The sequence below is a fragment of the Nycticebus coucang genome, chromosome 11 (genome assembly GCF_027406575.1).
Source record: "Nycticebus coucang isolate mNycCou1 chromosome 11, mNycCou1.pri, whole genome shotgun sequence".
Taxonomy (NCBI): Eukaryota; Metazoa; Chordata; class Mammalia; order Primates; family Lorisidae; genus Nycticebus; species Nycticebus coucang.
The window spans coordinates 101,210,246-101,236,830 of NC_069790.1; the positions used below are offsets into that span (position 1 = coordinate 101,210,246).

Sequence of the window (26,585 nt, forward strand, 5' to 3'; positions counted from 1 at the left end):
AAATAGCCGGGTGTTTATGGTGGGCGCCTATAGTCCCAGCTACTAGGGAGGCTAAGGCAAGAGAATCGCTTGAGCCCAAGAGTTTGAGGTTGCTGTGAGCTATGATGCCACAGCACTCTACCCAGAGCAACAGCTTGAGGCTCTGTCTCAGAAAAAAAAAAAAAAAGAAGAAAAGATCAGCTGAGACAGATAAGTAGTTGTCTCCTTAACTGTACCCTCCTATCATTAAAAGAAATACTTTGGGTATAAACCTCCCCAGAAAAAACTCACCATGGTTTTTCAAGTCCTCTGGGCCTCAAGGAAGGAAGCTGGAGGTCCAAGTGACAAAGGCTTTGAAAACGATCCAGGGAATTCACTAACAAGAATAGCAGGGCTCATCCAATGGCAGCATCCCAAATCGATCTGTGGAAAAAGTAAACTGGATGATTATATTGATGTAAAGTATAAAAAGAAAAAAAAAATGTATAGAACAATGGGGAAGCATAAAACTGATGAGATATATTTGATGAACATTAAGAAATCACTGGTTTTTGTTGATAGGATTGTAATGATACCATTGTGGTCATGTTTAAATAGCAGAAGACCAGGGCACAGTGGTGAATGCCTGTAGTCTCAACTCAGGAAGCTGAGGTAAAAGCACTGTTTGGTCTCAGAAACTCAAGGCTATCCTGGACAACACAATAAGGCTCCATCGTGAACTTAAAAAAAAATTAACTTACAGAAGAGACAGCCAGTGGCTTATGCCTGTAATCCCAGTACTCTGGGAGGACCAAAGTGAGCGGATCACCTGAGCTCATGAGTTGGAGAACAAACCTGAGGAACAGTGAGACCCTCCATCTCTAAAAACAAGCTGGTTGTTGTGGGAGGGGCACCTATAGTCCCAGCTAATTCGGAGGCTGAGGCAAGAGGATCGCTTGAGTCAAAGAGTTGGAGATTGTTGTGAGCTATGATGCCATGGTATTCTACCAAGGGCAGCAAAGTGAGACTCTGTGTCTCAAAAAATAAAAAAAAGAGGAAGTAAAAGGGGTTGCGCCCTGTGGCTCAGTGGGTAGGGTGCTAGCCCTATATACCGAGGGTGGTGGGTTCAAACCTGGCCCCAGCCAGCTAAAACAGCAATGACAACTGCAAAAAAAAAAAAAAAAAAAAAAAAAAAGCCAGGCATTGTGGCTGGTGCCTTGTAGTCCCAGCTACTCCGGAGGCTGAGGCAAGAGAATTGCTTAAGCCCTAGAGTTTGAGGCTGCTGTGAGCTGTGACGCCATAGCACTCTACAGAAGGTGGCATATAGTGAGACTCTGTCTCAAAAAAAAAAACCAAAAAATGGAACCCCCCCCATCTGTACTAAAAATAGGTAAGTAGCCGGGCACTGGGGAGGGCACCTGGAGTCCCAGCTACTCGGGAGAGTGGGAATGAAAATAAAAGAAAATAGCTTGGCCGCCTATAGCTCAGCGGCTAAGGTGCCCAGCCACATACACCGAGGCTAGTGGGTTCGAACCCAGGCTGGCCGCTGCTAAACAACCATGACAATGTAGCAACAAAAAAATAGGCTGGGCATTGTGGCGGGCACCCTGTAATCTCAGTTACTTGGGAGGCTGAGGCAAGAGAAACCATTAAGACCAAGAGTTTGAGGTTGCTGTAAGCTGTGACACCACCTCCCCTCCATCCAGGGCCAACATACTGAAACCTCTGTCTCAAAACAAACAAACAAATGAACAAACCAAAAAAAACAGAAAAACTTATCAAACTGTACATCTAAATATGTGTAGTTTCTTTTATGCCAATTACGCTTTAATAAAGCTATTTTTTTGGGGGGGAAAAAATCTCTTTTCCAGTTTTGTTATTGTGGAAGAGATTCCCAAAGCATTAACAGTAGCACAATTATCTACATCTTTAGCAAACAGATCTTGGTCTCTAATATTACTCTAATATTTTTTAAAAAGAAGCAGGGCTTTTCAGCACCTGTAGCACAGTGGTTAGGGCGCTGGCCACATACACGGAGGCTGGTGGGTTCAAACCTGGCAGGGGCCAGCTAAACAACAAAGACAAATGCAACAAAAAAACAGCCGGGTGTAGTGGCGGGCGCCTGTAGTCCCTGCTACTTAGGCAAGAGAATCACTTAAGCCCAAGAATTAGAGCTTGCTGTGAGCTGTGATGCCTGGGCACTCCACCAAGGGTGACATAGTGAGACTCTGTCTCAAAAAAAAAAAAAAAAGATAAAAAAGAACCAGGCTTTTTGGAGAGTTGCTGATTCCATGTCTTGGGTCAGGACAATAAATCAATGTGTTTTTTTCACTCTGGGTAGAGTGCTATGGTGTCATAGTTCACAGCAACCTCAAACTCTTGGGCTCATGTGATCCTTTTGCCTCAGTTTCCCAAGTAGCCAGGACTACAGGCACCTGCCACAAAGCCTGGCTAGATTTCCTATTTTTAGAAATAGTCTTGGTCTTGCATAGGCTGATCTCAAACTCCTGAGCTCAGGCAATCCACCAGCGTTGGCCTCCCAGAGTGCTAGGATTACAGGCATGTGCCACCATGCTTGGCCTCTTTTTTTTATTTGTTGCCATGGTAGAGTGCCATGGAGTCATCATAACTCACAGAAACCTCCGACTCTTTTGCTCAAGCGATCCTCTTGCCTCAGTTTTTTCTATTTTTAGGTAGAGACAGGGTCTCACTTTTGCTCAGGGGTGGTCTCAAACTAGTGAGCTCAAACAATTCCACACTGCTTTGCCCTCTTAGAGTGCTAGGATTACAGGTGTGAGCCAGTCTCACTCTGTCTCTGCAGCTAGAGCAGTGGCATCATCATATCTCACTGTAACCTCAAACTCCTGGGCTCAAGTGATTCTCCTGCTTCAGCCTCCAAAGCAGCTGGGGAATGTAGGTGCACCCCACTGCACCTTGCCAAGTACATGCTTCCTGTTTCAAACTGTGTGGCATGTCATCAGAAGGAATGGTAAAGAAAGGACCTTGGAGGGCGGTGCCTGTGGCTCAGCTGGTAAGGTGCCGGCCCCATATACCGAGGGTGGCGGGTTCAAACCCAGCCCCGGTCCAAACTGCAACCAAAAAATAGCCAGGCGTTGTGGTGGGCCGCCTGTAGTCCCAGCTACCTGGGAGGCTGAGGCAAGAGAGTTCGCTTGAGCCCAGGAGTTGGAGGTTGCTGGGAGCTGTGTGAGGCCACGGCACTCTACCGAGGGCCATAAAGTGAGACTCTGTCTCTACAAAAAAAAAAAAAAAAAAAACAAGGACGGACCTTGGAAAATCCGCTCTGCTGTAAGAAGAACAAGAACACTAGCAAAAGTCATCAAAATCAAATTTCTCAGAAAACTCTGGAGATTAACTCAAGCCCTGTAATATCTAGGAAATGTCTGTTCAAGAAAAATGACCGTATCATGGTAAGTACAGAGAGTTTTGTGGCAGTTTTACCTGTTCCCATCCTTGGAAGGCAGCAGCTCAAGAGCCACTGAAGAGCACAGACAGAGTGGAGCTCCTCCTAAGTCCCATCTTAGCCAACTGTCGCTATGCCATATGCATAGCAGTTGCCTAGACAATTGCCTTGGCACTGTGAGAACAGCCTTTTCCCCAAAGGGATTTCTAAAAAATAATAGCAGCAACTGTTTAAACCTCACAGATGCTTGAGGCAACAGTATGAACTGGGGCAAATAAGGAGTGACCAAAAACTCTACATGAAAAAGCTGGGAAATAAGATGGCCATGCAAAGGACTTGACAAGTTCTGACACATTCCTTGGAATCTGGGACACATGCATGTGTGGGGCTGTACACATTTCCAGGAAAGACCTGAGGAGGCCCTCAAGCTCTCATCTCTTGGCTGACGCTGAGGCTGCAGGCTCACACAGAACTGCAAACCACCTGTTTAACTTCTGATGGTTGTGCCTGACATGCACACAGAGCTCCTGGGGAAGGGCTGGGTACTGAATGGGCTCTAGGGGCATAGGGCAATCTCCATCCAATCTCCATCTGACTGCTAAGCTAACCAGCAAAGTGCTCACACATAACAAAAAAACATACGTTTTATGGAATTAGAATTAGTAAAAAAAGTTGCAAAACAAACTGTATCAACAACAAAAAATAAACACTGGCTGGGAGTGTGCATCTAATTTCTAGAGTTGACACATTACATTATTTTATTTATTTTTTACTTATTTACTTATTCTTTTTTTTTTTTTTTTTTGTAGAGACAGAGTCTTACTTTCTGGCCCTCGGTAGAGTGCCGTGGCCTCACACAGCTCACAGCAACCTCCAACTCCTGGGCTTAAGCGATTCTCTTGCCTCAGCCTCCCGAGTAGCTGGGACTACAGGTGCCCCGCCACAACGCCCGGCTATTTTTTGGTTGCAAGTTTGGCGGGGAGGCCGGGTTTTGAACCCGCCACCCTCGGTATATGGGCCGGCGCCTTACTGACTGAGCCACAGCGGCGCCAGCCCTATTTACTTATCTTTTTGAGACAGAGCCTCAAGCTGTCACCCCAGGTAGAGTGCTGTGGCATCACAGCTCACAGCAACCTCCAACTCCTGGCTTAAGCCATTCTCCTGCTTCTGCTCTCCCAAGTAGCTGGGACTACAAGCGCCCACCACAACACCTAGCTATTTTTTGGTTGCCAGCCGTCATTGTTATTTGGTGGGCCTGGGCTGGATTTGAACCCACCAGCTTAGGTGTATGTGGCTGGGGCCTTAGCCACTTGAGCCACAGGTGCCAAGCCTATTTTTTTAATTTTTTGAGACAGAGCCTCAAGCTGTTGCCCTGTGTAGAGGTACCACGGCATCACAGCTCACAGCAACCGCCAACTCCTGGGTTTAAGCGATTCTCTTGTCTCAGCCTTCCAAGTAGCTGGGACTATGGGCGCCCACCACAAGGCCCGGCTATTTTTTTTTTTTTTTGTAAGAGGACAGAGTCTCACTGTACCTGCCCTCGGGTAGAGTGCCATGGCGTCACACGGCTCACAGCAACCTCTAACTCTTGGGCTTACATGATTCTCTTGCCTCAGTCTTCCAAGCAGTTGGGACTACAGGCGCCTGCCACAGAGGCCCGGCTATTTTTTTTTTTTGTTGCAGTTTTGGCCGGGGCCGGGTTTGAACCCGCCACCCTCGGTATATGGGGCCGGCACCCTACTCACTGAGCCACAGGCGCCGCCCGGCCCGGGCGTATTTTTTTTGTTGCAGTTGTTTAGCTGGCCCGGGCTGGGTTCGAACCTGCTACCCTTGGTCTATGTGGCTGGGCCATTAACCACTGAGCTACGGGCACTGAACCACATTACATATATTATTCTGTTAAGTCACAGCACTGTTTTTTTTTGTTTTTTTTAAGAGACAAACTCTCACTTTGTCGCCCTTTGTAGAGTGCTGCGGTGTCACAGTTCATAGCAACCTCCAGCTCTTGGGCTTAGGCGATTCTCTTGCCTCAGCCTCCTGAGTAGCTGGGACTACTAAAATACCCGCCCAACACCCGGGTATTTTTTTTGTGCAGTTTGGCTGGGGCTGGGTTCAAACCCGCCACCCTTGGTGTATGGGGTCCAGCACCCTACTCAGTGAGCCAGAGGCGCTGCCCATATATTACATTATTTTAAATGTACAGCTTTCAACAAAATTATGAGAGAGATAAAGAAACAAGAAAAGTATGATTCACACACAGGAAAGAAAGCAGCCAAAAGAAACTGCCACTGAGAAACCCGGACACAGGATACTTTATTTTAATTTTTATTTCAAATTCAATATGAGGGTACAAATTTTTAGGTTACATTGTTCTTACTTCCAAGGTACAGTTCAAGTTGTAATTGAGGCCCTTCACCCATGGGGCTGAACACCCTCACATTGTGCACATTAGGTGAGATCTCGCCAATTGTCCTCCCCGCTCCCCCTCGCTAGACTGTATGTGTGTTTTTATCATTCTTGTGGGCATGTAATTGTTTTATATATTAGTATCATATTAGTATTCAGCACATTGGAAACAAAGTACTATTTTTTAAAGTTCTTCAAAATATGACCTTGGTACTTCAATGGGGATTGCATTAAGTCTGTAATAGACTTTTATTTTCAGGTTAATGTGAGGGTACAAACAACCCTGTCACAATATTTGAATTTGTTAGGTATAGTCCCTCTTGTAGTTGTGTCCCATGCCTGAAAGGTGTGCAGCAGCCATTAGCATGGTATGTTCTTCCATTTCTTAACATCTGCTATTTCTGACAGACAGATACTTTAGTTATTTTAAATGTGCAAAGAACTAAAGGAAATCATGTCTACAGAATTAAAGAAAAATATGAGAAAGATGTCTCACCAAATAGAGAAATTCTAAAAAAGAACCAAATAGAAATTGTGGAGTTGGCAAGTATAACAACTGAAATAAAAAATTCACTTGAATGGCTGGGTGTGGTGGCTCATGCCTGTAATCTCAACACTTTGGCAGGCTGAGGTGGTGGCAGTCATGGCAATGTGTGCCTATAGTTCCAGCTGTTTGAGACACTAGGTGGGAGGACCACTTGAGCCCAGCAAGTCAAGAAGTCAAGGCTACAGTGAGCTATAAAGGACTACTGCACTCCAGTCTGGGTAACAGAGTAAGATCCTGTTTCTTTCCTTTTTTGGGGGGAGGGAACAGAGTTTCACTTTGTTGCTCTTGGTAGAGTGCAGTGGCATCATAGCTCACAGCAACCTCAAACTCTTGGGCTCAAGTGATTCTCTTGCCTCAGCCCTACTCACTGAGCAGCAATAGGCACCACCCGATCCTGTTTCTTAAAAAAACACTAAACAAACAACACTGGAAGGATTTGACTACAGATTTGACCTGGCAAAAGAAAGAATCACCAAACTTTGAGATTGGCCAACTGAGATTATCTAATCTGAGAAACAGAAAGAAAAAACAATGAAGAAAAATAAACAAAGCTTTAGACATCTTTGAGATACCTTCGAGAACACCAATATTTACATAATGGGAGTTGCAGGAGAGGAGAGAGAGAAAGGAGAAGACTATTTGAGGGACATATTGCTGAAAACTCTCCAAATTTGATGAAAAACATTAACCTACATGTCCACAAAAAGCTCAAATTATGTGTAAGTGAGAAGAGATGTACAAATATGCTAAACAGAATGTGAATAAGTAGGAACTTATTGGGGTACTAAGAATAGAAAGACTTGATCAGCATCTGTGATGACACACAATGAGGGTAAAAAGTTTTCAAGCTACCATCACGCACAATAATCATGTAGAAATAGTTTGACAGTGAGGTTCCAAGATGAGACTAAACTAAATTTCCCAAAGGGAGCACTTAACTGGGCAAACTCTATCCCTTATTTCCTAAGAGATTAAAATTTTAGATGGATCTACTAATTACAAAGACTCAAACATACTATGTGTGACAACATGGATTAATTTCAAAAAAAAGCTGAACACCACCCCCCAAAAGCCGGTTGTAGAAGGATTACATGGTACGGTAACATACAAATGTAAAAAACATGTATAAATGTTACAGAAGTAAATATCCATAAACACACTAATAACCATTCTTTCTCTTTATTTTTTGAGACAGAGCCTCAAGCTGTCACCCCCTAGGTAGAGTGCTATGCATCACAGCTCACAGTAACCTCCAACTCCTGGCTACAAGCAATTTTCTGCCTCAGCCCTCACCCCAAATAGCTGGGACTATAGGCACCGGCCACAATGCCCGGCTATTTTTTTTGGTTGCAGCCATCATTGTTTGGCGGTCCTGCTGGGCTGGATTTAAACCCGCCAGATCAAGGTGTATATGGCTGGGGCCTTAGCTGCTTGAGCCTACAGGGTGCCGATGCCCATTTCTTTTCTTTTTTTGAGACAGAGCCTCAAGCTATCGCCCTGGGTACACTCCCGTGGCATCACAGCTCACAGCAACCCCCAACTCCTGGGCTTAAGTGATTCTCTTGCCTCAGCCTCCAAGTAGCTGGGACTACAGGCGCCCACCACAAAGCCGGCTACTCTTTGGTTGTAGTTGTTATGGTTTCTTTGGCAAGGCCTGGGCTGGATTGGAACCCTCCAGGGTCTGGTGTATCATTGGCTGGCGCCTTAGCTCACTTGAGCTACAGGCGCCGAGCCAAACAACCATTTCATATAGCAGTTACCTCTTAGGATAGGGAGGCAAGGAATACAGCTGTATCTGTAATTCTTATCAGAAAGAAAGCAAGGTGGATGGTTTCAAGCAAGGACGTCAAAATGGTGGGATTAAGTGGGGTCAGGGGGCAGATACAGAGATTTTGTTATCATCTATAATTTCTTTGTTTTATACTTGAAAACATTTCAAAATTTTAGAACTTTTTTAACTAAAAATATTTTTTTGTTTGTGTGTTGAGTGACAGTAGCTCAATGCTCGTCACCCTGGGTAGAGTGCCGTGCTGTGTCACAGCTCATAGCAACCTCAAACTCCTGGCTCAAGCAATTTTCCTGCCTCCACCTCCCAAGTAGCTGGGACTACAGGCGCCCACACAACGTCCAGCTATTTTTGGTTGCAGCCATCATTGTTGTTTGGCGGGCCCGTGCTGGATTTGAACCCACCAGGTCAGGTGTATGTGGCTGGCGCCTTAGCTGCTTGAGCCACAGGGCACCAAGCCAATTAAGTTTTTTGTTTTTTTTTTTTGAGACAAAGTCTCACTCTATTGCTCTGGGCAGCGTGCTGTGGCATCTACCAACCTCAAACTCATGGGTTCAAGCAATCCTCTTGCCTCAGCATCCCAAGTAGCAGGGACTACAGGTGCCCGCCACAATGCCTGGCTATTTTTAAGAGATGGGGTGTTTCACTGTTGCTCAGGCTGGTCTCAAACTCCTGAGCTCAAGAAATTCACCTGCCTCAGCCTCCAGAGTGCTAGGATTACAGGCATGAGCCACTGCACCCAGCCCCAGAAATTTTAGATGAAAATAGAATAAATGGATACTTTTTATATTCAGATACAAGAAAATATCCCTTAACGATTCACCAAATTATTTAAAGTTGTTTCAAGTAACCTATATAATCAAAACACATGCCATCAACTTAGAAAGATGCATCATTTTACTAGAAAAGTCAGGTTATAGGCTCGGCACCTGTAGCTCAGTGGTTAGGGTGCCAGCCACATACACTGAAGCTGGCAGGTTTGAATCCAGCCTGGGCCTGCCAAACAACAATGACAACTCGACCAAAAAGAAAAATTAGCCGGGCATTGTGGCAGGCACCTGTAGTCCCAGCTACTCGGGAGGCTGACGTAAGAGAATAGTTTAAGCCCAAGAGTTTGAGATTGCTGGGAGCTGTGACACCATAGCACTCTACCCAGGGCAATCCCTTGAGACTCCGTCTCAAAAAAAAAAAACAAAAACAAAAAGGGGGTGGGGTGGGGGAAGGGGAGGGCAGAGAGAGAAAGAAGGAGGGAGATTGGGGAAAGGAAGAGCAGAAGGAGGGGTGGGCTCTTGGTGTGTGCCACACCTTTTGGGGGCAAGACATGATTGCAAGAAGGACTTTACCTAACAAATGTAATCAGCATAACCTGGTTTCTTGTACCCTCAGTGAATCCCCAACAATTAAAAAAAAAAAAGAAAGAAAAAGAAAAGTCAGGTTATAAAAAACTGAAATCAATAGAAAAGATGTAAACTTTAAAAATCAAATGAGTTTAACAATAGGAAAGTAAAATGTTTTGATGACCTGTGGCTTAAGTTTTGTAAAACTTGGGAGAAGAAAGTAGGTCCCAAGAACATTCTTCTAATTTTAGGTTTGGTCTAACTGCTATTAAACCCTATGCAGGTAAAAGAGCAAACAGAGAAGAAATTAAACCCATCATGAAAATGCTTTAACATGCGTTTAAATATATATTTTATAATTAATGTTACTATTATTATTCTTATTTTTTTTTTTTGGCAGTTTTTGGCCGGGGCCAGGTTTGAACCCGCCACCTCCGGTATATGGGGCTGGCATCCTACACCTTTGAGCCACAGGTGCCACCCATTAATGTTATTTTTATATTTTGTGTAGCATTTAAAGTGTTTCAAATCTGGGCCAGGTGTGGTAGATCGTGCCTGTAATTGCAGCATTCTGGAAAGCTGTGGTGGGAGGATCACTTGAATTTAGGAATTCAAGACCAGCTTAAGCAAGAATAAGACCCTGTTGACCAGGTGTGGTAGCTGAATGCCTGTAATCCCAGCACTCTGGGAGACTGAGGAGGGCGGATCACCTGAGCTCACAAGTTGGAAATTAGCCTGAGCTAGAGAGAGACTTCCTGTCTAAAAATAGCTGGGCACTGTGGCGGGCACCTGTAGTCCCAGATACTTGAGACAAGAGAATCACTTGAGCCCAAGAGTCTGAGGTTGCTATGAACTATGACATCTTGGCACTCTACTGGAGGCGACACTTGAGATTCTGTCTCAACAAAAAAAAAAAAAAGAGGGGCAGCACCTGTGGCTCAAAGGAGTAGGGCACTGGTCCCATATGCCAGAGGTGGCGGGTTCAAACCCAGCCCAGGCCAAAAACTGCAAAAAAAAGTAAGACCCCATCTGTACTAAAAAATAGAAAAATTAGGCAGGTGTGGTAGTGGGTGCCTGTATTCCCAGCTACTTGGGAGGCTCAGGCAGGAGGATCATTTGAACCCGAGTCTGAAGTTGCTGTGAGCGAGGATGATACCACCGCACTCAAGCCTGGGACAACAGAATGAAATTCTTTCTCTAAACAAAGTGTTTCAGATCCTTTTCTAGTTTATAAATGTGATGACTGTGTTTTCATACTCATGTGATATGTGCCTCCTTCAAACCTTGTAACAATGTCAGCACACTACCCTCCTGACATGAGAAAAGAAAAAAGAAAAAAATAATAAGGCAGTGCCTGTGGCTCAGTGGGTAGGGCGCAGGTCCCCTATACCGAGGGTGGTAGGTTCAAACCCGGCCCTGGCCAAACTGCAACAAAAAAAAATAACTAGATGGGGCAGTGCCTGTGGCTCAAAGGAGTAGGGCCCATATACTAAAAGTGGCGCGTTCAAACCCGGCCCAGGCCAAAAACTGCAAAAAAAAAAATAGCCTGGCATTGTGGTGGGCCCCTTTAGTTCCAGCTATTCGGGAGGCTGAGGCAAGAGAATCACCCAGGAGTTGGAGGTTGCTGTGAGCTGTGTGACGCCACAGCACTCTACCAAGGGCCATAAAGTGAGATTCTGTCTCTACAAAAACAAAAAAAAAAAGGAAAAGAAAAAATAATAATGTGGCCAGGTGCAGTGGCTTACATTTGTAATCCTAGCAGTATTCTGAGAAGCCATGATGGGTAAATTGCTTGAGCTCAGGAGTTTGAGACCAATTTGAGCAAGAGTAAGAGCCCATCTCTAAGAAAAATAGAAAAATTAGCCAGTAGTCCCAGCTACTCGGGAGGCTAAGGCTTGAGGATTGCTCTAGCCCAAGAGTTTGAGGTTGCTGTAAGCTATGATAACACCATGGTACTCAACCCCAGGGTAACAGAGTGAGACTCTTTCTCAAAAAAAGAAAAAGAAAAGTGACATGCATGTTCAAAATAATCAGTCCTAACAAGTTAATAATTACAATTTTTTTTTTTTTTTTTGAGACAGTCTCACTATGTCACCCTCAGTAGAGTGCCTTGGAGTCATAGCTCACAGCAACCCCAAACTCGAGCTTAAGCAATTCTCTTGCCTGAGCCTCCCACGTAGCTGGGACTACAGGCACTCACCACTATGCCCAGCTTTTTTTTTGTTGTAGTTGTCATTGTTTAGCTGGCCTGAGCCAGGTTCAAACCCACCAGTCCCAGTGTATGCGGCTGGTGCCCTAACCACTGAGTTACAGGCGCGAAGCCTAAACTTTTTTTTTTAAAGCATATATATACATAAATGAAAGATTCAAGGGAAAGTCATCAAATGGTATATATATATATATTTTTTTTTGAGACAGAGTCTCACTATGATGGCCTTGGTAGAGTGCTGTGGCATCATAGCTCACAGCAACCTCAAACTCTTGGGCTTGATTCTCTTGCCTCAGCCTCCCAAGTAGCTGGAACTACAGGCACCCACCACAATGCCCAGCTATTTTTTGTTATAGTTGTCATTGTCGTTTAGCTGGCCCAGGCTGGGTTCGAACCCACCAGCCTCCGTGCATAGGGTGGGCGCTATAACCACTGTGCTACGGGCACCAAGCCACAATTTAAAATTTTTATTAGTTTTTTATTATTATTATTATTTTTGAGACAGAGTCTTACTATGTCGCTCTCAGTAGAGAGCTATGGTGTCAGACCTCACAGCAACCTCAAACTCTTGAGCTTTAGTGATTCTTTTGCCTCAGCCTCCCTAGTAGCTGGGACTACAGGTGCCTGCCACAACGCCCAGCTATTTTTTTTGTTGTTGTTGTAGTTGTCTGTTGCTTAGCTGGCCCAGGCTGGGTTTGAACCCGCCAGCCTCGATGTATATGGCCAGCGCCCTACCCACGGAGCTACAGGCGCCACCAATTTAAAAGTTTTAAAGAAATTTAACTTAGTTTATAATTATTGGTAAATGCTAGAAAAAATTACCTTCAAAACTGTATTTATTAGGTATGCTTAATAGATTTAAGCATTAAAGTGTAAACAGTTGTATGTGTTCTTTTCTCCACACAAAAGTCTCTTGAATGTTCAAGGAACATTATTACACGAGGAGGTGTAATAACAGAAAGGTCATACCTGAGATCTACTTAGGATGCAGAATGGATAGGAATAATAGGGTAGGAAACAAGAGGGAATGGAATACACAGTGACTTCCAGGTTTCTGGCTAAGACAACCGGGAGGGGAGGTCAGATCATTTACCAAGATGGAGAAAATTTTAGGTATATCATCAGTATTGTATATGTTGAGTTTCACATCCCTATAATATTAAGTAAAAATGTTTTTTTTTTTTTTTTTTTTTTTGGTAGAGACAGAGTCTCACTGTGTCGCCCTGGGGTAGAGTGCCGTGGCGTCACACGGCTCACAGCAACCTCTAACTCTTGGGCTTATGCGATTCTCTTACCTCAGCCTCCCGAGCAGCTGGGACTACAGGCGCCCGCCACAACGCCCGGCTATTTTTTTGTTGCAGTTTGGCCGGGGCTGGGTTTGAACCCGCCACCCTCGGCATATGGGGCCGGCGCCCTACTCACTGAGCCACAGGCGCCGCCCAGTAAAAATGTTTAAAAGGTAGATGAAAATATAATTCAAGCTCCAAAGAGAGGTCTGGATAGAAATTAGAGGTCTCCAAGGTGGTAAGTGAAGGTATGGAATCAAGAAAGCAAAGCTCACCAGGCATGTAGCTCATGCCTGCAATCCCAGCACTCTGGGAGGATCACTTGAGGCCAGGAGTTTGAGACCAGCCAGGGCAATATAGTGAGACCTTGTCTCTAAAAAAATAAAAACAAAAAAACACAGGCTCGGCACCCATAGCACAATGGTTATAGTGCCAGCCACATACACTGAGGCTGGTGGGCTGAAATCCAGCCCGGACCAGCTAAGCATCAATGACAACTGCAACCAAAAAATAGCCGGGCGTTGTGGTGGTTGCCTGTAGTCCCAGCTACTTGGGAGGCTGAGGCAAGAAAAACACTTAAGCCCAAGAGTTTGAGGTTGCTGTGAGCTGTGACACCATGGCACTCTACCCAGAGGGACATAGACTCTGTCTCAAAAAGAAAAAATTAATTTAAAATAAATAAATAAAACACGAAAAAATTAGCTAGGTGTGGTGGCATGTGTCTGTAGTCCCAGCTACTTGGGAGGCTGAGCTAAGCAGATCGCTTAAGCCTAGGAGTTTGAGGCTGTAGTGAGCTATGCATGCACCACTGCACCACTCCAGTCTGGGCAACAGGGCAAGAACCTGTCTCTAAAAAAAAAACTTGCGGCTCAAGCAGCTAAGGCACCAGCCACATACACCTAAGCTGGCGGTTTGAATCCAGTCCGGGCCTGCCAAACAACAAAGACGGCGGCAACCAAAAAATGGCTGGGCGTGTGGCAGGTGCCTGTGGTCCCAGCTGCTTGGGAGGAGGAGGCAGGAGAATCGCTTAAGCCCAGGAGTTTGAGGTTGCTGTGAGCTGTGATGTCACAGTACTCTACCCAGGGTAACAGCTTGAGGCTCTGTCTCAAAAAATTAAAAAACAAAACAAAACAAAAAAACTTGCAGTGCACTGGACAGGAATGGATTCAAATCTTCCTAGGACTAAGTTTTGTTATACTATATTGTAAAATAGCTCAGTCAACAGCACATAATTCTTATTATATAATCATCTTCACTTTAACCATTTTTTTTCTTAATTAATCCCTTTTCTGCCACCCCTTCATTTATCAGAGATAGATAGCCATCTCTGGTTACTGTCAATATATTTTTTCCTCTTAGTTGCCATTCATGGAATATTCCTAGCCATCACTGACCCTGGAATTAGCCTGAGCAGTCCTACTGAAATAAAAAATACATACCTAAAAGGCACTGCTCCCTGGTCAAGGCATGAAATATACAGATAAATAGTGTTGCTTTTTAACTAAGGGTCTGAAGAATTTTGTACCTGGTCTTGGTATGATTCCCCACCAGAGAGCTCTGCTATAGAAGCTAATGCTTAGCAGATCAATAAAATACTAAAGAATCCCAGTTAAGACTACATTTTGGGCTCTCTTATTCCAAAATGTTCTGTGTACACATCAGTAGCACCTGATGGTAAGTGCCCTGCTATGGCCCTTATACAGAGAGAAAATACGAGCTTGAACTCACTGAGGCAGCTTTTGGCTGTGATGATACCCTTACTCAGTACTGTTTTTTAGTTTCTAGAGACAGGGCTATGTTGCTCAGGCTGGCCTCAAAAGTGCTGCTGTTATAGTGTATTGTCTTACTATAATAAACTGCAGGTTTGTAATCATTCTTTTTTTTTTTTTTTTTTGAGACAGAGTCTTTGCTCTGTTTCCCAGGTATCCTGGTATCATTACAGCTCACAGCAATCTTAAACTCCTGGGCTCAAGCAATCCTCTTGCCTTGGCCTCGTGAGCAGCTGGCACTACAAATACCTACCACCATACCTAACTAACTTTTTTTTTTGTAGAGACAGAGTCTCACTTTATGGCCCTCGGTAGAGTGCCATGGCATCACACAGCTCACAGCAACCTCCAGCTCCTGGGCTCAAGCGATTCCCTTGCCTCAGCCTCCCGAGTAGCTGGGACTACAGGCGCCCGCCACAACGCCCGGCTATTTTTTGGTTGCAGTTTGGCCAGGGCCGGGTTTGAACCCGCCACCCTCGGTATATGGGGCTGGTGCCTTACCGACTGAGCCACAGGCACCGCCCCTAACTAACTTTTTTTATTTTTAGTAGAGATGGGATCTCACTCTGGCTCAAAGCTGGTCTTGAACTCCTGAGCTCAAGTGATCCTTCTGCCTCAGCCTCCCAGAGTGCTAAGACACTGTGCCCAGCTTATAATCACTCTAATTTGACAGGTTTGTTGGGGGATGCCTGTAGCTCAAGTGGCTAAGTGTCAGCCATATACACCAGAGCTGGCGGGTTAGATTCCGGCCCAGGCCTGCCAAACGATGACAACTACAACCAAAAAATAGCTGGGCATTGTGGTGGGCACCTGTAGTCCCATCTACTCGGGAGGCTAAGGCAAGAGAATCGCTTAAGCCCAGGAGCTGGAGGTTGCTGTGAGCTGTGACACCATAGCACTCTACCCAGAGCAATAGTTTGAGGCTCTGTCTCAAAAAAAAAAAAAAAAAAAATGGGGGTCTTGTGAGTCTTCTTTAGCAACCAAACCCCTCTTTAACTGCCATCATTAGTGCACCTTAGTCTAAAAGAAGCCTAGGTTCTAGAACATGGGTTGCTATGTATAGTAAGAAAAGCAGAGGGTTTGCAATTAGATAAAACCGTAGTTATGAGTTCTCTCTGGTTAGTTTTAATACCTCTGATTCTTAGTTTCCTAGCCTAAAAACAGTGGGTTGATTTATTTATTTAATTTTTTTTATTTATTATTAAATCATAGCTGTGTACATGAATGCAATCATGGGGCACCATACACCATTTGACATATTTTCATTGCCCTGGTTAACATAGCCTTCCTGGCAAAAACAGTGGGTTGATAATGTCCACCCCACAGGGCCCCTGGAAGGATTAAGTGGGATAATAATTAAGCCCTTGGTATGTCAAATGCACTTAATAAATTAGTAACATAAATGAATATAAGTTCTTCTTGAAAAGCCCAAATTGAAAGGAGGAAAAATAAATTCCGAAGACTCGGTTTTCACAAAGAAATAGACAACATTAGAAATGCAAGGACCAAGGTGAAATGGTAAATGGGAATTCTGAGAAATAAGTACCTGGAGAGGGGCTGTCTGGCCAGAAACAGAACTTCTCATGGGCAGTACACAAGGCTTTCTTCAGTTCAGCACATCGTTCCTTATCTGAAATTCACATAGGTAGCAATGCCTTCACAAACACATAGATGCAAAATCCAATGAACGCCCAAGGGCCTTTAAGAGTAAAGATTTGACTAGAAATAAAAATAACTAGAGAATTTTAAAATACGTGAAAATATTAGTAACTACATCGTCTTAATGTTTTCCACCTGTTCTAAATTGGGTTTCTATGATCAACAAAGGCAGTGTCACATATTTCATTGGGCAGGGAATTCCAAATTGTGAGTTTTCATAAAATTTCTTTGTATCATTTTACCTGAAAATATAAATTTTGGATTTTTTTCTTATTTCTTTTTTTAGTCAGAATCAAAGTACAAATTTTGAAACAATAAAGTACATACACTGCTATTAGTTACTTAGAATACATAAAGTTAAGTTCACTCTAAAGTAGAGAGCTTAGTTTAAAAGAAAAGAAGTAATGACTGAGGCTAATGAGTATGAAGGCAATCACAAATTCACCTTGTTATACACATATTTTGATTAAACAGAAGTGATTGCTCTTTTCTGAATGAAGATAGTATATCTTGGAAGAAAAATATAATTTGTACCTTATACTTACATCTGTCAAAGTCAAAAGCTGGTTGTAAACTGGCACAGAGAAAAGCTTGGCAGCTGGAGCACTTGAGCATATCGCATTCAACTGTGACCCAGCCATATTTTGCACAGACAAGTGGAGACAGCTCAGGGGGCTTACCTGCCCATTTTAAAGAGTATTCATGTTAAGAAAAACAATACTGCAAGTAGATTAAAATGATTAAGAATGAATGAATTAAATGAATTAACAAAATGAATTAAATGAATAAGACAGAAATGAAAACTTCAGAACAATGGCCATTCGGGTAATAAACACAGCTTTATGTATTTTATATACATACATGTTATACGTAATTTTTTTTTTAAAGAGACAGGGTCTTGCCCTATCACCCAGGCTGGAATGTAGTGGTGTAATCATAGCTCACTGTAACCTCCCACTCCAGGGCCTCAAGCACAATACTTACCTCAGCCTCTCAAGTAGCTGGGACTGCAGGTGTATACCATCAAGCCTGGCTAATTTTTAAAATTATTTATTTTTTGAAGAGATGTGGTTGCACCATGTTGCACAGGTTACTCTTAAATATCTGGCCTCAAGAATCCTCCTGGCTGGGCAGCACCTGTAGCTCAGTGGGTAGGGCGCCGGCCACATACACCGAGGCTGTAGGGTTTGAATCCAGCCGGGTCAGCTAAAACAACAACAACTGCAACAACAACAACAACAACAACAACAAAGCCAGGCATTGTGGCAGGTGCCTATAGTCCCAGGTACTTGGGAGGCTGAGGCAGGAGAATTCCTTAAGCCCAAGAGCTTGAGGTTGCTGTGACTCTATAACACTCTACCTAGCGTAACAGCTTTGAGTCTCTGTCACAATTTAAAAAAAAAAAAAATCATCCTGGCTTAACCCCAAGTGCTGGGATTACAGGCATGAGCCACAACACCTGGCTGTTTCATGTGTTTAAAATGTTTATTATTGGTTGTGGGGTAGAATATAATTCATAAGCCATAATTCACTTCTACTTATTTTGAAATACTAGGAACTTAAGAAACACAAGAGAAAGCACTGGGACATGCCTAAGCAATTAGGGATGGTCAAAGTCAAACTAGGCACAGATTTTCTGCCACTCATCTATACTTGTCACCTTTTTTTTTTGGAGACAGTCTGAGCTCAAGCAATTCATCCACCTCGGCCTCCCAGAGTGCTAGGAGTATAGGAATAAGCCACCTCGCCTTGCCCACATTTTTTTTTTGAGACAGAGTCTCTGTCATCCAGCTGGAATGCAGTCATCACAGCTTACTACAACCTCAAACTCCTGGGCTCAAGTGATCCTCCTACCTCAGGCTCCTGAGTAGCTGGGACCATAGGAGCATGCTACCATGCTCAGCTAATTTTTTCTATTTTTTATAGAGATGGGGTCTTGCTCTTGCTCAAAATCCTGACCTTAAGCAATCCTCCCACTTAGGCCTCCCAAAGTGCTGGATTTCAGGCTTGAGCCACCATACTACTACTTTTTTCTACTACTTTTTCCTTTTTTTGAGACAGTTTTATTTTGTTGCCCTTGGTAGAGTACTGTGGCGTCATAGCTTACAGCAACCTCAAACTCTTGGGCTTAAGTATAAGTAATTCTCTTGTCTCAGCCTCCCAAGTAGCTGGGACTACAGGTGTCTGACACAATGTCCAGCTGTTTTTTTAGAGACAGGATCTTGCTCTTGCTCAAGCCAGTCTTGAACTCCAGAGCTCAGGCAATCCACCCACTTCAGCCTCCCAAGTGCTGGGATTACAGGTGTGAGACACTGCACCTGGCTTTCTATTTTTTTTTTTTTTTAAGACAGAGCCTTAAGCTGTTGCCCTGGGTAGAGTGCTGTGGCATCACAGCTCACAGCAACCTCAAACTCCTGGGCTCAAGTGATTCTCCTGCCTTCTACTCCCAAGTAGCTGAGACTACAGGCACCTGCCATAATGCCTGGCCCTTTTTTGGCTGCAGCCATCATTGTTGTTTGGTGACCCAGGCTGGATTCGAACCCGCCAGCTCAGGTATATGTGGCTGGCACCTTAGCCGCTTAAGCCAGAGGTGCCAAGTCCTGGCTTTCTATTTTTTTTTTTAAACCCCATTATCCTAGATTCTGAATATGCACTCCTATTTCCTATACCCATTTTTATTTTCCAAAAAATAAAAACAGTATAATTAATAATATTCTTCATTATCCTCGACATTTGATTGTTTGTACAAAAGGGTGTATATTAGTATATGTGTTTTTTTTTTTTGTTTTTTTTTGTAGAGACAGAGTCTCACTGTACAGCCCTTGGATAGAGTGCCGTGGCGTCACACGGCTCACAGCAACCTCTAACTCCTGGGCTTACGCGAGTCTCTTGCCTCAGCCTCCCGAGCAGCTGGGACTACAGGCGCCCGCCACAACGCCCGGCTATTTTTTTGTTGCAGTTTGGCCGGGGCTGGGTTTGAACCCGCCACCCTTGGCATATGGGGCCGGCACCCTACTCACTGAGCCACAGGCGCCACCCAGTATATGTGTTTTAAATACTAAAAACATCATATGCCTGTACTTGGGACAGTGGCCTAAAATATTTTATTGATCCTTAATATTTAACAATCAGTTTTTTATGTTTTACCTAACAAGCTCTTACTTTACAGAGCACAAGGGAAAAAAGGATAAAACATGAAAGAGGATATAGGAAAGCTCTATATTTTTTCTAAGACATGGAAATTTGGAAAACATTATAATATAAGCAAAAAAAGAATGAAGGCTAGAAAATAAAATTTAGATATAGATGTTAAAGGAATAGGGATTACCTAGAATAAAAGTACATATGGTGGCATCTGTGGCTCAGTGAGTAGGGCGACGGCTCCATACATCGAGGGTGGCAGGTTCAAACCCAGACCCAGCCAAACTGCAATAAAAAAATAGCATTGTGGCAAAAAAAAAAGAATAGCATTGTGGCAGGCACCTGTAGTCCTGTAGCTACTCAGGAGGCTGAGGCAAGAGAATCACCTAAGCCCAAGAGCTGGAGTTTGCTGTGAGCTGTGACATCACAGCACTCTGCTGAGGGTCACAAAGTAAGACTCTGTCTCAAAAAATAAATAAATAAAATAATGCACACAACTATGATTTAATAATAAAAAGAATATTCAATACAAATGGAAAAAATTAAAAACGATTGTTTACCTCTTAAAAAAAGTACATAGAATAAATCACTTAACTATTTTAAGTTAAAAAATTATCATATGCAAATGTGATTAATTTTGTTCATCAAGAACAAAAGAAAATGCATCTCCTCAAACACAAGGAACAAGAGAAGGATGGTTAAAATAACTTCCCCTTCCAGAGCAATATAGTCTTAATAAAGTCATCAGGTGGTGAAAAAGGAATATGTCTGAGCCAGGGGATGGGGAGAGGCAGCTCAGTATAGGTGTCAGAACCTAAGTTGCATGTAAATGGCATCCACATGGGGCAACCCAGGGGAATGCTAGGGCCTGAAAGGGGTGAAGAAGAATTCAGTGCTGAAAAGGGAGAAAACTAGAATGAATCCTGTGGCATGAAATTGGAATTACAGATGTTAGCAGGAACTCAGTTTCTAAAAATATGGAGATAAGCTGGGTGCGGTGGCTCAGGCTTATAATCCTAGCACTTTGGGAGGCCAACTCAGGAGGATGGCTTGAGGCAGTGAGTTCAAGACCAGCTTGAGCAACATAGCAAGACCCTGTCTCTACACAAAATTTAAAAATCATCTGGGCATAGTGGCACATGCCTATAGTCTCAGCTACTAAGGAGGCTGAGGCAGAAGGATCACTTGAGCCCAGGAGGTCAAGGCTGCAGTGAGCCAGGATCATGCCACTAGTAGTCCAGCCTGAGTAAGAGTAATAGAGCAACATCCTGTCTCAAGAAAAAAAAAAAGTTAAGATAAATATAGAAATAAATTTGTATGTAAATGTGTATATGTGTGTGGAAACATGAATGTAGGGGTGTGTGTGTATATATACATTCCCTAGCTTTTTCCCCTGAAAGGGCCTGAGCACAGTGGTACCTCAGAAGTTATGAAATCACCTTGTACCCAGATCTTGGTCTTTAAATAACATTCTTTACTAAACAAACAAACAAACAAAAAAACCCCCAAAACCAAGGGTTCTTGGAAAAATGGCTGATTGCAGGGATAGGCCAAGACCAAGATAAGGTAAGCCTAGAATTTCTTGTTCCAGAAAGCAATAAAGAAGTCAGAAAATTATATGGGCATGTCCCAGAGACACAGAAGCCAACTCAACAGGGATCCTGCTGACCAAATCAGGGACAACTGGTACATCAAAATATATAATGATAGTAATGGATTATAACCTATTGAATAAAAAATGAAATCTGAGTCCATGCTGCTACAAATAAATGAATAACATTTGATGAGAAATATTTACATAGATTCTAAGACCCTCCGCACAAAATACCTTTTAATTGCAAAAGAGGAGTTATTTTACAATGGAAACATGTCACAAACATACCCTTAATCAAGTGACTGAGGTGATAATCACCATAAATGGATAAATGAAAATACTGTGCCACCTGACAGGATGCCATGAGAACTCAGCAATGCTTCGTAACGCACACACATAACCTGAATCCAATCATAAGGAAACATCAGACAAATGTGAATTGAGATACACTCTACAAAATAACTGGCCTGTAATCTTCAAAAATATCAAGCTCATAAAATTCAAGGAAAAACTGAGGAAATGTTCCAAATTAAAGAAGACTAAAGCAACATGACAAGTAGGTGCAAGGTGTGATTCTCAAGTGGATCCTTTTGCTATAAAGAATGCTATTAACTAGCCAGGCATTGTGGCGGGCACCTGTAGTCCCAGCTACTTGGGAGGCTGAGGCAGTTGGAGGTTGCTGTAAGCTGTGAATGTTATTAACATAAATGGTTTAGTATATTTCATGGTCTTAAATTCTGAGTTTTTTTATTGCTAGGTCAGGACCTTAATAGTTTGTGCTGTAAAAGAGAAATGTAGATGTTTGTATGGATAATAAAGACAAACTTGGAATAAAAAACAGCTGGAACTACTAAAGATTTCTGTAAAAGCAAAGTGATGTAGACAGGTTTTTTTTTTTTTTTTTGAGACAGAGCCTCAAGCTGTCGCCCTGGGTAGAGTGCCGTGGCATCACAGCTAATGGGCTCAAGCGAGTTTCCTGCCTCAGCCTCCATAGTAGCTGGGACTACAGGCGCCTGCCACAACACTCGGTTATTTTGGGGTTGCAGGCCATCATTGTTTGGCGGGCCCAGGCTGGATTTGAACCCGCCAGCTCAGGTGTATGTGGCTGACACTTTAGCTGCTTGAGCCACAGGCGCTGAGACTTTTTTTTTTTTAGAAAACAGAGTCTCACTTTGTCACCCTCGGTAGAGTGCCGTAGCATCACAGCTCACAGCAACCTCCAGCTCTTGGGCTTAGGCGATTCTCTTGCCTCAGCTTCCCGAGTAGCTGGGACTATAGGAACCCGCCACAACACCTGGCTATTTTTTTTTGTTGTTGCAGTTTGGCCGGGGCTGAGTTTGAACCCACCACCCTGGGTATATGGGGCCAGCGCCCTACTGAGCCACATAAGGTGGCTCCAGTGATCCCTGCTTTCTGGCATTCATGCCCTTGTGTAATCCCTTCCTTTTGAGCATAGGCTTCTAATGAATAAAATATGACAAAAATGATGGGATGTTATTTTTGAGATTAGGTTACAAGATGAGTGTGGCTTCCATCTTGCTCTTTCTCCTACTGAATCTGATGGAAGAGCTGCCAAGTTGTGAATGGTCTCTACAGAGAGATCCATGGAGCAAGGGACCAAGTGAGGTCTCCGGGCAACTGAAGCCCTCAATACAACAGCCACAAAGAAATGAATCCTGCCAACAATCATATAAGTGTTTGGAAGGGGATCTTTTTGTAGCTGAGCCTTGAGATGACAGTGCCCATGACCAATCTTTTTTTTTTTTTTTTTTGAGACAGTCTCAAGTTGTTGCCCTGGGTAGAGTGCCGTGGCGTCTTAACTCCCAGCAACCTCCAAATCTTGGGCTCAAGTAATCCTCTTGCCTCAATTTTTCTATTTTCAGTAGAGACAGGGTCTTGCTTTGCTCAGGCTGGTCTTGAACTTGTGAGCTCAAGCAATCTACCTGCCTCAGCCTCCCAGAGTGCTAGGATTACAGGCATGAGCCACAGTGCCTGACCCATGGCCAATGTTGACTGCAGCCTCTGAGAGATTCTGAGCCCAAGGATTCAGCTAAGCTATGCTTGGATTTCTGAGTCACAGAAATTATAAGATAACATATGTTTGCTGTTTTAAGCCACTAAGGTTTAGGGTAATTGCTATGCAATAATAGAGAACTAATACACAAAGAAAAATCTCAAGAGACATGAGGCTATAATCCTACATCTACCATTTGTAAGCAGGTTGATATTGAGCAAGTTATGTGACTTACCCAAAACTGTCTCCTCTTCTGTAAAACAAGTGTAATAATAATATAATAGTAATGCCTATTAGCTTTTCTTTTCTATTTTTTGCTTTTTTTTGAGACAGAGTCTCATGTTGTTGCCCTTGGTAGAGTGCTGTGGCATCACAGCTCACAGCAACCTCAAACTCTTCAGCTCAAGTGATTCTCTTGCCTCAGCCTCCCAAGTAGCTGGGAGTACAGGCACCTGCCACAACTCCTATCCTTTTTTTTTTTTTTTTAAAGTCGGGGTCTCTCTCTTGCTCAGGCTGGTCTCAAACCCGTTAACTAATGCAATCCACCCGCCTCGACCTCCCAGAGTGCAAGGATTACAGGCGTGAGCCACCACGCCTGGCCTAGTAATACCTATTTTCATAGGTGATGATCAAATGTGATAATATATGTGAAAACATACTATATACTGATATTAATTATTATTTCTTCTCTCAGGCTCTTAGTTTTTTCTTCTGTAAAATGAAAAGGCTAGGTAATCTCAAATATCTCTCTGAGGACAACATATTATGATACTGATTTTCCTATAAAATGTCTTACCAAGATTGATTCTTTTTTTTTTTTTTTTTTGAGATAGAGTTTCAAGCTGTTGCCCTGGATAGAGTGCCATGGCGTCACAGCTCACAGCAACCTCAAACTCTTGGGCTTAAGCGATTCTCTGGCCTCAAGCCTCCAGAGTACCTGGGACTACAGGTGCCCACCACAACATCGGGCTATTTTTTATTGTTGTTGCAATTGTCATTGCTGCTTTAGCTGGCCCAGGTCGGGTTCAAACCAAATGTGGCTGGCACCCTACCTACTGAGCCACAGGCACTGCCAGCCAAGACTGATTCTTAAATTTAAAACAGAGTTAAGTGGTATAATACCCTAGAAGAATTAACAATCATAGGAGCAGGTAGAAAGTGCAACTCACATCAAGTAAAAAAGGATATAGAGAATGTTTCCACTCTGTTAAAGAAGGCTTCTTTGCTTGTAGATTCCAATGGAGCTTGTTCTGCTTGGGGTGATCCATTAACTGACTGGGATGCAGCAGATGTATCTTTCCTAATATAAAGCAGCAAAACTGTTGGTAATCTTTTCATGGTACTACTCTGCTTAAATGTTTTTTATCTAACTTATTCATCACAATATGAATCATACCAACACTGGATTTTAAGCTTCCTAAAACTCATTTTAGTAATGTCATTCTTCTACTTAGTGTTTTCAATGGTTTCATAATACTTACTAAATAAAACCCAAATTCTTCAGTATGGCATTCAAAATTCTTTACAGTTTAATCATTCCTCAATCTCAATTTCTACCTCTACAGTGCTCTACTAATACTGGCAAAATATTCTCCTAGCTTACTCATTGTTCTCCAATAGTATTTTGCATAACTTCAGTAAACACAAAATAAGACTTCAGGTATGATTTACACAATTTGAACCTCTTTAGAAATTTAATTCTTTTAATAGCATAATTTATATATTTCTACCTAGATGGACCCCGGATACCCATTCCTTCCAAAAAAAGAACTGAGAAAATTCAAATCACAGTAAAAGTCTTTGAGAGATTTCATGAAAAAAGTTAAGGGGGAAAAAAATCACCAAAGCAATCCTCTCATTTTCAGTGAAAGACATTTCAACAGTGCCTAGGAATGGAGGAGAGGAGTTGGAATTGTTGAAAGACAAAAGTTATTTTAATAAAAATAGGATTATACCAACAATTATAACTCAAAACAAATTTATTCTAAGAATCTTTCTTAGAGATTCTCAGAGAGCCCTGAGGAGTTATGGTTCTTGGAAAAAATTCAAAGGAACCATAAACTTGGATGGGGAAAAAAGTACATTTATTTCATTTTTCACTCATCTCTGAAATTCAGCATTTCTTCTGATTATTGATGAAGGTAAAAAACTATAGTAGTATTGGCTCGGCCCCTGCAGCTCACCCGCTAGGGCGCCAGCCACATATACCGTAACTGGCGGGTTTGAATCCCGCAGGGGCTGCCAAACAACAATGACAACTACAACCAAAAAATAGCCGGCATTGTGGCGGGCGCCTGTAGTCCCAGCTACTTGAGAGGTGGAGGCAAGAAACTCGCTTAAGTCCAAGAGTTTGAGGTTGCTGTGAGCTGTAAGTACGTCCACCGAGGGCGACGTAGTCAGACTCTGTCTCAAAACAAAACGAAACACTGCAGTAGTATTAGCAGCATCTGTGACTTTGTCACATAATTTTATCACATTTACTATGGTTGTTGCACATGTTTTGAAATAACGTTTATGCTCACCACTACTTCAAAATGACGGTTGATAACATACTAGATATTATAAACTCTTTAACAAAAAACCAAGTTACTGCGTAACTTTTTCTCTATCTTGATAACTACGTTTCGACGTAATTATAACTCCAAGTTATTCGCTCCAAGCATTTAACAATATTATTCTGAAAGGGGTTACAAGCTTCACCAAACTGCCAAAGTCGTACACAGCGCAAAAAAGGTTGAGAACCCTAACGAAGAGATGTCAGGTGCACTCATTCAGTTAGTGGTCCTCACTTTTTCCTTTCAAAAATAATTCCCTAAGGTAAAATTCTGCCCGTTGAGCGGAATTCAGTCCATCCGAGCGGGAAGATCGAAGCCGACCAAGCTTACTTAACACCAGTCTCTTTCAGAGCCCACCACCAGAGTCGCCGACCGAGCGGGGTACCCTCCAACTCCCATCCTGGCCCCAGGCCTGTGTTCACCAAACCCTCTCCATTTCTTCCAGAGCCGAACCCAGGACTGACTCGAGAACTTACGCGTCCGCGCCTCCCTCTTCCGGAGCAATCCCTTCATCTATCAGCTGCCGGACTTTCTGAGGGGTCCCTTCTGGAGAACGAACGCCTGTACCCCAATTATTTTCAATCCCCGCAACGAACGCTTGCCCCTCACTGGGCGCCGCCATCTCGGTCCGTTGGCAAGTTGCTTCCCCGCGGCTTTGAAGGCTCGGGAACTTCCGTTCTGGGCAGCCGAGATCCGCTGACAAACCGCGGGACCCGCCCCCCGCCCCCACATCATCTCAGAACCTTACAAGCAGAGCTGGAGGAGGGTTGCAGCATTTAGGACAACCTAGATGAATCGTTTGCTTTATGAACTAGCATATTTAGGGTGATAAGGAATTTTCAGAGCGCTGTTTCTCCAAATTCAGCAGGGCTGAGGGGCTCAATTTAGTTTTCAAGTAAATTA

The 26,585-nt window shown here is 43.3% G+C and overlaps 1 protein-coding gene and 1 non-coding gene across 2 annotated transcripts in view; one reads left to right on the top strand and one right to left on the bottom strand.

The window, feature by feature from the left end:
* Nucleotides 1-26,373, bottom strand: part of ZC3HC1 (zinc finger C3HC-type containing 1) — a 43,021-nt gene extending 16,648 nt beyond the window's left edge. Inside the window, 6 exon segments of the mRNA XM_053553859.1 lie at nucleotides 267-365; nucleotides 368-402; nucleotides 16,266-16,349; nucleotides 16,924-17,074; nucleotides 24,316-24,427; nucleotides 26,159-26,373. Of these exon segments, the coding sequence (XP_053409834.1) occupies nucleotides 267-365; nucleotides 368-402; nucleotides 16,266-16,349; nucleotides 16,924-17,074; nucleotides 24,316-24,427; nucleotides 26,159-26,304 (627 nt within the window). The 5' untranslated portion in view covers nucleotides 26,305-26,373.
* On the top strand, nucleotides 10,671-10,772 carry LOC128560657 (small nucleolar RNA U13). Its single transcript, XR_008373126.1, has one exon. It is a non-coding gene; the product is annotated as a small nucleolar RNA U13 (small nucleolar RNA).
* Nucleotides 26,374-26,585: the final 212 nt, after the last annotated feature.